This window comes from Plecotus auritus (genome assembly GCF_963455305.1).
Source record: "Plecotus auritus genome assembly, chromosome: 9".
NCBI lineage: Eukaryota > Metazoa > Chordata > Mammalia > Chiroptera > Vespertilionidae > Plecotus > Plecotus auritus.
Window position 1 is genome coordinate 91,092,668 of NC_137783.1, and position 13,759 is coordinate 91,106,426.

Here is a 13,759-nt window from a genome sequence, read left to right on the forward strand (position 1 = left end):
TGTTTGCACACTTGTGACTTTTTCCTCTTCAAATCATTGCTTCTGATTACTAAGCCCAATACATAGGATCACCCAGTTGGGGACACCCTGGGAGAATGCAGGGGAAAGTTGTTTTTCTGGAACCTGGGGATCTGAGCAAGGAGTGACCATCGGAGAGCCAGCTCTGAGGCAGCCCACTCCCACAAACCGGTACTGAGTGCCACAGGGAAAGAAGGCTCTAACACTGCCTAGAGAGGCCATAGATAGACCTGGAAGTCAATCCAGAAACACTGCCACCCAGGGGCTGAATCACAAATTGACTCTTGTGTAATCAAAAATAAAGGAATACAAGAAATTAAGACACACCGCCTGCTTAAAATCAGGACTGGCTTACAACACTGAAGAGCAGTGGAACGCAGGGAACTGCAATACTATCTGGACTGAGAAAGAGGCGTGCCAAACAGAACAACAGAGGAAGTGAATGACCTTCATTACTGCACATTTTATTTTTTTTATTTTTATTTTTTGCATCTTTTACTCAAGAAACTAATTTTGTTTCTTTTTCCTCACTTGATTTTACCTTTTTAATTATTACATTTTTATTTTCAATCAGTATCATTACTACTATTTTACCGTTGTTTTTTTTTTTTTTTAAAGTATCATTTTCTCTTTATTTTACTTTGGTATTAGTGTTCTACATTCTATTTTCATCTTTCCTTTAGCATCGTTTTACTCTATCTCAACTCTACCTTTATGCCATCACTCTGTTCCTAACCTTTCCCTTTAGGTGTCCTGTTTATCTTACCCCTTTCCTGCTTTAGGTTTTCCCTATTCTTTCTGTTTACCCCATTAAAATTTCACCCTACTTATATACCTAAACTACAATCCCCTGCTCCAAGTCCATACACACCTCTCTCTTCGCTGTCTTAACTATCCAAAAAATTGTTTTTCTCTCTGTCCTTTTGTTGTTGTTTGCTTGAATGTTGCTTATATCGAATTTTTATGTTTTGTGAGATTGTTTTGCTTTTTCTTTTTTTTGTTTTCCCTTGCCTCGCCTGATATTAGTTGGTGTTGTAGTTTGTATTAATCCCCAGGTACTTGTTGCTGACATTTGCTGGGATTAGTGGTTGTTCTATTGGAGTTTTCTCCCCAAATATATAGTTTGTTCCCCTTTTGCTCTTAGTCTCTTTCTTGTCTCTCTTACTTTTTTTTCCTTTTCCCAGTTTCATTTTGACACTCCTTTTTTTTCTCTCTTTCCTCTCCTTTCTCTCCTATCCCCTAATTTGCCTTTCTCTGATGGTCACCTTTATTGGAGGTTATTAATATCGTGAATACATTTGTGTTCAGTGCCTTGCGTATTGTACCTGGTTGTGTTGTATTTTGTGCCTTTAAATCAACGCAGGAGAGAGAGAACTACATAACCATACATCCGGAGAAGAGAGACCATGGGGAGACAAAGACACAGCCCGCATATGAAAGAAAAGCAGGCATCACCAGAAAAGGAAGTAAATGAAATGGAGGCAAGCAACCTTCCAGAGAAAGAATTCAGAGAAATGGTCATAAATTGGCTGAAAAGAATGGAAGACAAATTTGACAATATGAGCAAGAACCAAGAGGAAATGAAGAAGAACGAAGAAGAAATGAAAAATGACATCACTGCTGTAAAGAACTCAATAGAAAGCATCAAGAGTAGACTAGAAGAAGCAGAGGACCGCATCAGTGAGCTAGAAGACAAGGTAGGAAAAAGTACCCAAGTAGAGCAACTTCTAGAAAAAAAAATTAAAAAGCAGGAGGAGAGCCTAAGGGAACTTTGGGACAACACAAAACAAAACAACATCCGCATAATAGGGGTGCCAGAGGAGAGGAAACTGAGCAAGGAATAGAAAACCTGTTTGAAGAAATAATGACAGAAAACTTCTCTGATATAGGGAAGAAAAAACCCACACAAATCCAAGAAGCTCACAGAGTCCCAAGCAAAAAGAACCCAAAAAGAGCGACGCCAAGGCACATTATAATTAAATTGGCAAACACCAACGACAAAGTAAGAATCTTAAAAGCAGCAAGAGAGAGACAGAAAGTTACCTACAAAGGAACCCCCATCAGATTAGCAACTGATTTCTCCACAGAAACTCATCAGGCCAGAAGGGAATGGAATGAAATATACAAAGTCATGCAAGGAAAGGGTCTGAATCCAAGAATACTGTACCCAGCAAGGCTATCAAAATTGAAGGCGAAAGCAGGAGCTTCACAGACAAAAAGGACTAAGGAGGTTTATCACCACCAAACCAGCAATGCAAGAAATGCTAAAGGGGCTGCTGTAAAAAAAAAAAGAAATAGGAAGTGAAGAAGGAACACAGGGGTAAAGAATAAAAATGGCGATAAATAAGTACCTATCAATGACTTTAAATGTAAATGGATTAAATGCCCCAATCAAAAGACATAGGGTAACAGATTGGATAAGAAAAAAAGACCCACATATCTGCTGTCTACAAGAAACCCATCACAGAAAAAAAGACACACACAGACTGAGGGTGAAGGGATGGAAAAAGGTTTTTCAGGTGAATGGAAATGAAAAAAAAGCTGGGGGAAGCATTACTTTTATCTGACAAATTAGATCTAAAAATGAAGGACATAACAAGAGATAAGGAAGGCCACTTCATAATAATAAAGGGAGCAATCCAACAAGAAGAAATAACTCTGGTAAACAGATATGCATCCAATACAGGAGCCCGCAAATACATAAAAAATCTCCTGGAGATAAGAGATTGACAGCAATGCAATCATAGTAGGAGACTTTAATATCCCACCATCACCATTGGACAAATTCTCTAAACAAAAAATCAGCAAAGAAACATCAATCCTAAATGACTCACTAGACCAGATGGAATTAATTGACATCTTCAGAACATTTCACACCGAAGCCACAGAATACACATTCTTCTCAAGTGCACATGGGTCATTTTCAAAGATAGATCATATGTTGGGACATAGGCAAAGTCTCTTCAAATTCAAGAAGATAGAAATCATATCAAGCATCTTCTCAGATCACAGTGGCATAAAACTGGAAATCAACTACAATAAAGCAACCCAAAGAAATCAAACACATGGAGACTAAACAGCATGCTATTAAACAATGACTGGGTTACCAGAGAGATCAACGAAGAAATAAAAAACATCATGGAAACAAATGACAATGAAAACACAACAATCCAAAATCTATGGGACACAGAAAAGCAGTCTTGAGAGGGAAGTTCATAGCTCTACAAGCATACTGCAAAAAACATGAAACAATGGTAATAAATTACCTAACCCTACAACTCAAAGAGTTAGAAAAAGAGCAACAAGAAAAACCCAGTATAAGCAGAAGGAAGGAAATAATAAAGATCAGAGCGGAGATAAACAACATAAAGACCAAAGAAACAATACAAAAGATCAACAAAACCAAGAGCTGGTTCTTTGAAAGGATAAACAAGATTGATGAACCTCTAGCCAGGCTCACCAAGAAGCAAGGAGAGAGGACCCAAATAAACAAAATCAGAAATGAAAGAGGTGAAATAACAACAGATCCCGCCAAAATACAAAGGATTGTTAAAAAATACTATGAACAACTCTATTCCAACAAACTGGACAACCTGGAGGAAATGGACATATTCCTAGAAAAATATAACCTTCCAAAACTCAATCAGGAAGAATCTAAACAGCTCAATATGCCAGTAACGATGGAAGAAATTGAAGCAGTCATCAAAAAGCTTCCGGCAAACAAAAGCCTGGGGCCAGATGGCTTCACAGGAGAGTTTTACCAAACATTCAAGGAAGAACTAAAACCTATCCTCCTCAGACTATTCCAAAAAATTCAAGAGGAAGGAACACTTCCAAGCTCCTTCTATGAAGCCAGCATCACCCTAATACCAAAGCCAGATAAAGACAACACAATGAAGGAGAATTACAGGCCAATATCCCTCATGAATGTAGATGCCAAAATTCTCAACAAAATTCTAGCAAATCGGATCCAGTAGTACATCAGAAAGATCATACACCATGACCAAGTAGGGTTTATCCCAGGAATGCAAGGATGGTACAATATCCGCAAATCAATAAATGTGATACATCACATAAACAAATTGAGAGATAAAAATCACATAGTCATATCAATTGATGCAGAAAAAGCATTTGACAAACTCCAACACCCTTTCTTGATAAAAACTCTCAACAAGGTGGGAATAGAAGGATCATACCTCAACATAATAAAAGCTATATATGATAAACCCACAGCTAACATCATACTCAATGGGCAAAAACTAAAACCATTTCCCCTAAGAACAGGAACAAGACAGGGATGCCCACTCTCACCACTCCTGTTTAACTAGTACTGGAAGTAGTAGCCATTGCAATCAGACAAGAAAAAGAAATACAAGGCATCCAAATTGGAAAAGAAGTAAAGCTGTCCTTATTTGCAGATGACATGATATTGTACATAAAAAACCTGAAAGACTCCATCAAAAAACTAACAGACTTAATAAATGAATTTGGCAATGTAGCAGGATACAAAATTAACGCCAAGAAATCTATGGCATTTCTATACACCAATAGTGAACTTACAGAAAGAGAGACCGAAAAAGCAATCCCATTTACCACTGCACCAAAAAAATTAAGATACCTAGGAATAAACTTAACCAAGGAGGTAAAAGACCTATACGCGGAAAACTACAGGACACTGAAAAAAGAGATAGAGGAAGACGTAAACAGATGGAAGAACATACCATGTTCATGGATTGGGAGAATCAACATCATTAAAATGTCCATACTACCCAAAGCAATCTATAGATTCAATGCACTCCCCATTAAAATACCAACGGCATATTTCACAGACCTAGAAAGAACTCTCCAAAAATTCAGCTGGAATAAAAAAAGGCCACGAATAGCCACAGCAATCCTGAGGAAGAATAAAGTAGGAGGGATCTCAATACCAGATTTCAAGCTGTATTACAAAGCCAATGTTCTCAAAACAGCCTGGTACTGGCACAAGAACAGACATATAGATCAATGGAACAGAACAGAGAACCCAGGTATCGACCCAAAGCACTATGCGCAATTAATATTTGACAAAGGAGGCATGAACATACAATGGAGTCAAGACAGTCTCTTCAATAAATGGTGTTGGGAAAATTGGACAGATACGTGCAAGAAAAATGAAACTAGATCACCAACTTACACTATACACAAAAACAAACTCAAAATGGATACAGGACTTAAACATAAGATGGGAAACCATAAAAATACTAGAGGAATCCACAGGCAGCAAAATCTCAGACATATGCCAAAAGAACTTCTTCACTGATACTGCCCCTAGGGCAATGGAAGCCAAAGAGAAAATAAACAAATGGGACTACATCAAAATAAAAAGCTTTTGCACAGCAAAAGAAACCATCAACAAAACAAGAAGAAACTCCACTGTATGGGAGAACATATTTGCAAATGTTATCACTGATAAAGGTTTAATCTCCAACATCTACAGGCAGCTTATACAACTTAATAAAAGGAAGATAAATGATCCAATAAAAAAATGGGCAATGGACCTAAATAGAATCTTTTCGAAAGAAGACAGAAGGAAGGCCAAGAGACACATGAAAACATGCTCCAAGTCATTAGTTATCCGAGAGATGCAAATCAAAATGACAATGCGATACCATCTCACACCTGTCAGAATGGCTATCATCAACAAATCAACAAATGACAAGTGTTGGCGAGGATGCGGAGAAAAAGGAACCCTCGTGCACTGCTGGTGGGAATGCAGACTGGTGCAGCCACTATGGAGAACAGTATGGAGTTTCCTCAAAAAACTGAAAATGGAACTCGCATTTGACCCAGTAATCCCACTCCTAGGAATATATCCTAAGAAACTAGAAACACCAATCAGAAAAGATATATGCACCCCTATGTTCATAGCAGCACAATTTACAATAGCTAAGATTCGGAAACAGCCTAGGAGCCCGTCAGCAGATGACTGGATCAGAAAACTATGGTACATCTCCACAATGGAATACTATGCTGCCATAAAAAAGAAGGAATTCTTACCATTTGTAGCAACCTGGATGGAATTGGAGAACATTATGCTAAGTGAAATAAGGCAGTCAATGAAAGAAACATATCACATGATCTCACTCATTTGTGGATAATAAAAAACATTATAAACTGATGAACAAAAAGATAGATACAGAGGCAGTAAAGCATCAAACAGACTGTCAAATTATAGCAGGAAGGTTAGGGAGAGGTGGGGGAAATGAGATCAACCAAAGGACTTGCATGCATGCATATAAGAATAACCAACGGATGCAAAACATTGGGGGGTGAGGGCATGTATGGGAGTGGGGTGGGGGTGGCAATGGTAAGATATGTACACATATAATAATTTAATAAAAAAAATAAAATCTTAAAAAAAATAAAGTAAAAAGGGGCAGAATTATTGCAGACATTTTTTGCAAAGAGAACATTGACAGTTTTATGTATAACTTCATAAATAACTATGAATATTGCTCATCTAGGAGCTATTTTTTCCTTTAGGATAAGGCAGTGGTCAGCAAACTGCAGCTCGCAAGCCACATGTGGCTCGTGAACCGCGGTTTGCCGCTTTGTTGACTGAGTTTGCCGACCACTGGGATAAGGAATACACAATTTAGAGACCAATATGATTAAGTTGAAGCGCTTTGGTAGCATCCTGTGACTCATCTGCTTACCCTATTTTTCTTTTCTGCGTACATCAACATTTATGTATGTACCAGTTCTACTTAGCTAGTCACAATGCTCCTATGTAAACTGCAGATTCACTTTATCTTGTTGACCTGAAACTGTTCTTCCTTGTGGCTAATTCCTATTCTCTAGTGTTTAGGCATCATTTCCTCCTCCTGGAGGTTTTTCCTGATTCACGGGTACCTTCTCCGCCATGCCCCACCTTTCTCTGTGCTCCCATAACATGTGCCCATGCTATCACCACTGCATTCACATTGTATTGAAATGAATGATGATTCAGATATCTACAACCTACCTGCAAACATACCTTTCTTACTCAGCTTGGTATCCATATTGGCACCTTACACATGAAAGATTCTTGTATTTGAAATGTATTGCAACAAAGCTCTCATACAATAGAACTGGATGAATGACAACATAATCCTCTGCTGTAAACTCAAATTAGGAGTCTGAAGCAGCATTTTCTTGTTTTCAGTTTTCACCTGAGGGTATCAAAAAATGGAGTGAATATTTTGGTTTGACTCCTAGCTAAAAGATGGGATGGGTTTTACCAACATTAAACCACTCTTCTAATTAGGACTTGGAGCCACTACAATGCAAGTGAGAGTTACACAATTTAATGACCTGGAATTCAAAAACAAAGGCAACAAAATTTTAATAATTGAAAAAGTGGATGAGACACAATAAAATATTTTCCATGTCATGGAACAGTGATTCCTTGGGTCTGTGGACTCACAGATATGCATTCAATGAAGATACAAACCTGCTCATCAAAAAATTGTACATGCAAGCAAAAGTTTACATACAATTTCAGTAAATTCACAAATACCCCCAAATGTAAAGATCCTAAAATGAGAATTCTATAGAAAAATAATTTAATAAGCATAGTGCCCAGACAGCCAATACAATTCATGTTGGTTATCTAGAAAAAAATCCTAGAAATCTATTTCAATCCCAGAGGAGGCATAAAAATGAATTTTTTTGATATGTGGTTAATGTGTTCCTTAGTACCCTAAGAGTATCTTATCCTGTACCACGAGATAATTCAATTTTCTTGGACTTAGTTTCCATGTAAGCATGTTAAAGGCAAGTAAATTAGTACTTATAAATACCATATATTCTTATTTTTTCGCATAATATGCTACTACTTGGAAATGCATTTTTAAAAATTACAACAAATAAAGCCTTTATTAACAAGGCTGTTAAGGAAAATTTCAGTGTTTCCTTAAAAAAACTGCTTTATTAAGTGGCAAATTTATAAAAGGTTAACGTTTTTATATATTCAAAATGATTTACATTATTAACATAACAATTGCACGTGTACAGTTAAGACTGAACTCATACTGTACACCAATAAAAGTAAATATCCAAGGAGTTCTTCATAAAGATTAAAACCCATAATGCTTTGAATTGAATAGCATGATTACAAACACGTGCTATTTAAAAACAAATGTGTTTTCCCATACCTTCCCTTATCTCTTCATTCCAAAACCTCATTTACTTAACAATTTGTTTATACTTTAAAAAAAAATTCTTTCATAATCTTCACAGTTCATTGACTTAAAATGATTGAGTCTTTTTAAAAACTTTAAATGTATTCAATATTGATTGGTTTGAAATGTCAAAAAGCAAAATAAAACAATCTTCTTAAATATGTATAAATATTTAAATATAGAAAACCTCCATCAAAAGTCAAAACAAAGTATATTTAATGTTTGTAGTAGTAATAAGGGCAATTCATGCCAGGGGAAGATTTAAAAATGAGACTTTTCCAGCAAACAATGCCTATGGGACAGCCTCTATTTTGATAAATTAAACCTAAATTTACTTAGACAAATAACTATTTTAAAAGATCACGCCCACAAGTAAAAAATTGGTATTTTGTTTACAAAGCACAATATTTCAGTACAACAAATTCATCTCAAAGAAACAAAGTATATATGTGGCTTCTTAGCCTTTGAAACTCCCGATTTCTATTTAGATGATTTAACATTGAGTTGTGATGTGCAGACACAAGAAGCCTGTGTATTGAATAAAGCGTTGGCCCCGTAACACCTATTAATTCCAACACAAGAATATGAGACCTGGAAAAGAAATTGTCAACATTTGATTGATGAAGTACAGGTTATCTGAATAAAATTTATAACCTGTTACCAGTCAGTAATCCCAACACAAATTATTGCTTTGTAATGAACTCTGTATGGTTTGCATGTCCTTAAGTAACTGAAGATTTTTCCTGCTTTTTTCCCCAGGTCTGGGTTTGGTACAGTCCTTCTTATTCGTGGTCCCTGTGTTTCCAGAAGAACGGCTGCTGCTGTTTCCTTCTTCATCAAGAGTCTTTTTGGTGGTTCTTAGTTCCCTTTTCTGTTTTTCTATCTTCTGTTTCTCCAGCTATAGCAAATAACCAAGTGAAGGAAAAAAGAAGAATTTAATGAAAACATTCTGACAACCCTTTAAACTCTCATACCAAAATGCAAGTAATATAGCCTGGCCAGCGTGGCTCAGTGGTTGAGCACTGAACTATGAACCAGGATTCCCAGTCAGGGCATATGCCTGGGTTGTGGGCTCGATCCCCAGTGTGGGGTGTGCAGGAGGCAGCCAATCAATGATTCTCTCTCATCACTGATGTTTCTCTCTCTCTCCCTCTCTTTTCCTCTCCGAAATCAATAAAAATTAAAAATAATAAAAATAATATATTCTGGGTTTATTTTTTTTAAGACTTCAAAAATCTAATTTACCAGTCATTTAATACTTAGTGCTTAAAATATATAGTGACATATAAATAAGTAAACAAGAGTAAACATATCAATTGTAGTGCAGTATCAGAAGTTAAGGTCATGTTGGCAAAGTGCAAAACAGGGTGAGTGAGAAGTAAGAGGGTTGGGAGATGATCTTTGGAGGAGGAAAAATATTGGAGACAAGGGAAATGAAGGATAGTATGTGAAGGAGAGAAGAAAGGCATTCTAGTCTGGGCAGGCAAAGAAGCATGTTCCAGATGGATGAAGAGATGTAGTGGTAATGTACTAATATATGAAAATAATTTTTATTTTATTATTTCACTATAATTAGAATAATTTAAATAGGGAAGCTTTATTTTTACTTTAGCTGCTGGCTAAAATGAACTGCTGTTGACATGTCAGTGTTTCACTGGAGAGAACTGGCTTCACAGGGGAGTTTTACCAAACAGTCAAAGAAGAATCAACACCTATCCTCCTTAAAATATCCCAAAAAATTCAAGAGGAAGGAACACTTTCAAGCTTGTTTTACGAGGCCAGCACTATCCTAATCCCAAAACCAGATGAAGACATGACAAAGAAAGAAAATTATAGGGCAATATCCATGAAAATAGATGCTAAAATCCTCAACAAAATGTTAGCAATTTGGATCCAGCAATATATTAAAAAGATCATACATCATGACCAAGTGAAATTTAGTCCAGGGATGCCAGGCTGGTACAATATTCGCAAATCAATAAACAAAATGAAGGATAAAAACCATATGATCATATCAATAGACACAAAAACAGCATTTGACAAAATCTAGCAACCATTTTTGATAAAAACTCTCAACAAAGTGGGAATAGAGGGAACATACCTCAACATAATAAAGGCCACATAGGACAAACCTATAGCTAATATCATACGCAATGGGCAAAAACTAAAAGTGTTTCCCTTAAGAACAGGAACAAGACAGGGATAAGCGCTTTCACCATTCTTATTCAACATAGTACTGAAAGTCCTAACCACTGTGATCAGACAAGAAAAATAAATAAAAGGCATTCAAATTGGAAAGAAGTGAAACTGTCATTATTCAAAGATGACGTGATGTTGTACATAGAAAACCCTAAAGACTCCATCAAAAAACTAGAGTTAATAAAGGAATTGGGCAATGTAGCAGGATACAAAATTAACATCAAGAAATTGATGGCATTTTTATACACCAATAATGAATTCTCAAAAAGAGAAACTAAAGAAAGCAGTCCCATTTACCACTGCAACAACAAAAAGAAGTAGAAACCTAGGAATAAACTTAACCAAGGAGGTAAAAGACCTCTTACTCAGAAAACTATAGGACACTGAAAAAAGAAATAGAGGAAGATACAAGCAAGTAGAAGCACATAGCCTGTTCAAAGATTGGAAGAATTAACATAATATCCATACAACCGAAAGCTATCTATAGATTCAATGAAATCCCTTTTAAAATACCATCAACATATTTCACAGATCTAGACCAAATATTAAAAAACTTTATATGGAACCAGCAAAGACCATGAATAACCGTAGCAGTCTTGAGAAAGAAGAACAAAGTTGGAAGGATCACAATACCAGATATCAAACTATATTACAAAGTCATTGTAATAAAAATAGCCTGTTACTGGCCCAAGAACAGATATATAGATCAATGGAACAGAACTGAGACCCCAGAAATCGACCAACGCCATTAGTCAATATTTAACAAAGGAGGCAAGAACATACTATGGAGTCAAGACAGTCTCCTCAATAAATGGTGTTGGAAAAATTGGCAAAGTACATGCAAAAAAATGAAACCAGACCATTAACTTACACCATACACAAGAATAAACTCAAAATGGATAAAAGACTTAAATGTAAGTTGATAAACCATAAAAATCTAGAAGAAAACATAGGCAGCAAAATCTCAGACATCTCATGTAGCAGAATTTCCACTGAAACATCTCCTAGGGCAGTGGTCGGCAAACTCATCAGTCAAAAAAGCCAAATATCAACAGTACAACGATTGAAATTTCTTTTGAGAGCCAAATTTTTTAAACTTAAAACTTCTTCTAATGCCACTTCTTCAAAATAGACTTGCCCAGGCCGTGGTATTTTGTGGAAGAGCCACACTCAAGGGCCAAAGAGCCGCATGTGGCTCGCGAGCCGCAGTTTGCCAACCACGGTCCTAGGGCAAGAGAAATAAAGAAAAAAATAAATAGGACTACATCAAACTAAAAAGCTTCAGTACAGCAAAAGAAACCATCCTCAAAATGAAAAGGGATCCCACTGTTTGGGAGAACGTATTTACCAATATACATCTGATAAGGGGTTAATTTCCAAAGTATATAAAGAACTCATGCAACTCAACAAAAGACAAATAACCCAATTTAAAAAAAATGGGCAAAGGATCTTAATAGACACTTCTCTAAAGAGAACATATAGATGGCCAATAGACATGAAAAAATGCTCAACATCACTAGTCATCAGAGAGATGCAAATTAAAATGACAATGAGGTATCACTTCACACCTGTCAAAATGGCTACCACCAATAAATCAACAAACAACAAGTGTTGGCAAGGATGTGGAGAAAAGGAAACCCGGTACACTGCAGGTGGGAATGTAGATTGGTGTAGCCACTGTGGAAAACAGTATGGAGTTTCCTAAACAAGTAAAAAATGGAACTGCCACTTGACCCAGTGTTCCCACTTCTGGGAATATATTCTAAGAATCCCAAAACACCAATCAGAAAGAATATATGCACCCCTATGTTCATAGCAGTATTTTTTACAATAGCTAAGAATTGGAAATAGAATCAGTAGATGAGTGGATAAAAAAGATGTGGTACATTTACACAATGAAATGCTATTCGGCTGTGAAAAATAAGGAGCTCTTGCCCTTTTAGACACTATGAATGGACATGGAGATTACTATGCTAAATGAAATATGGCAGTCAGAGAAAGACAAATATCAGATGATCTTATTTATATGTGGAATCTAGTGGACAAAATAAAGTGACAAACAAAACAGGTCCAGAGGCAGGGATGCATGAAATAGACTGACAGATCTCAGAGGGCAGGGGCGTTGGAACTAGAAGAGATTAACCAAAGAACTTATATGCATACTAGTAGCCCGGTACACGAATTCGTGCACACTGAAAGGTCATTAATTAGAATATTTTAATATCGCCATTCACCCTTTCTCTATAATAGAAGTGTCAACCAAATTCATGGACAACAATGACAGATGGAAACACACACATGCAATTGGCGCCAGCGAGAGCTTCTTATGTATCGCACATGTGTGAGTCAACTTAGCCTTTTATAGATAATAGAATAAATTTGCTTAATTAGACCTGCTTTCTGATTTAGCTAAACTTTTTCCAGCCCAGTGAAGCACCCCAACTTCTCTTTCAGGTAATTGTCAGCAACACAGCAATAAATATCAACATGAAGCAGATTATTATTGTAGATCATGCAGGGAGAACAAAGGGTAAAATATTTAACTGCAGCAGTGTTTGACTATATTTTACGCAGTGAGAAAACCTGAAGTCATTTTAAAGGTCCACCATTTCTTACTTCTTTTCAGTCAGGTCAGGTTTCTAAGCTTTCTAAATCTCCATTTTCCGGCTAATGAAAAGAAAATAGGATTCTACTGAGTCTCCTATCTACCTACTCCAGAACTTCTGTGAGGATCAAATGAGATGAGGCATGGGAAACCCTTCACAGACATTTGGTTACAGTGTAAATATTGCCACCTGGCTATAAAGTAAGTCGTGTTCCTGGGCTGAAGAAACTGCAAGGAGGCTAGCTGCTAGGGAGAAGAAGCTGAGCGCTGCTACGTGACGTCATTATCCAGAGCCCACAGCCACCGTTTACGGGCTGGCTATGGGGTCTCGGCAGCATCAGCTGTGATTTGGTGGGGTGTTGCTTTGGGGTGGTGGCAGGGCCTGTATCCCACTTGGGGGAAGCCGAGTGTTGCTTTGTCGGTGCCAGGTCCGCGCTGCCATTTCTCTGTAAATGGCCAGTGTGTGTCATGACAGCTCCTGCATTGAGCGTCTGCCCCCTGGTGGTCAGTGTGTGTCATAACAACTGGTCAGACGGGCATAGGGACACTTAGCATATTAGCCAGATAGATAGATAGATAGATAGATAGATAGATAGATAGATAGATAGATGTGCATAGCCCATGGACACAGACACTTGTGTGGGAAAAGCCTGGGATGGGGCAGGAAGATGGGAGTAAATAGAAAGGGGGGAAATGGGGAACATCTGTAATACTGTCAACAATAAAAATAAATTTA

The 13,759-nt window shown here is 37.1% G+C and overlaps 1 protein-coding gene across 2 annotated transcripts in view; it reads right to left on the bottom strand.

The window, feature by feature from the left end:
- Positions 1-7,327: 7,327 nt before the first annotated feature.
- Positions 7,328-13,759, bottom strand: part of CEP57 (centrosomal protein 57) — a 79,326-nt gene continuing 72,894 nt past the window's right edge. For both annotated transcript variants that reach the window (XM_080642717.1, XM_080642718.1), the window contains one exon: positions 7,328-9,117. In XM_080642717.1, the coding sequence (XP_080498843.1) occupies positions 8,884-9,117 (234 nt within the window). In that variant the 3' untranslated portion in view covers positions 7,328-8,883. The remainder of the gene's footprint in view (positions 9,118-13,759) is intronic.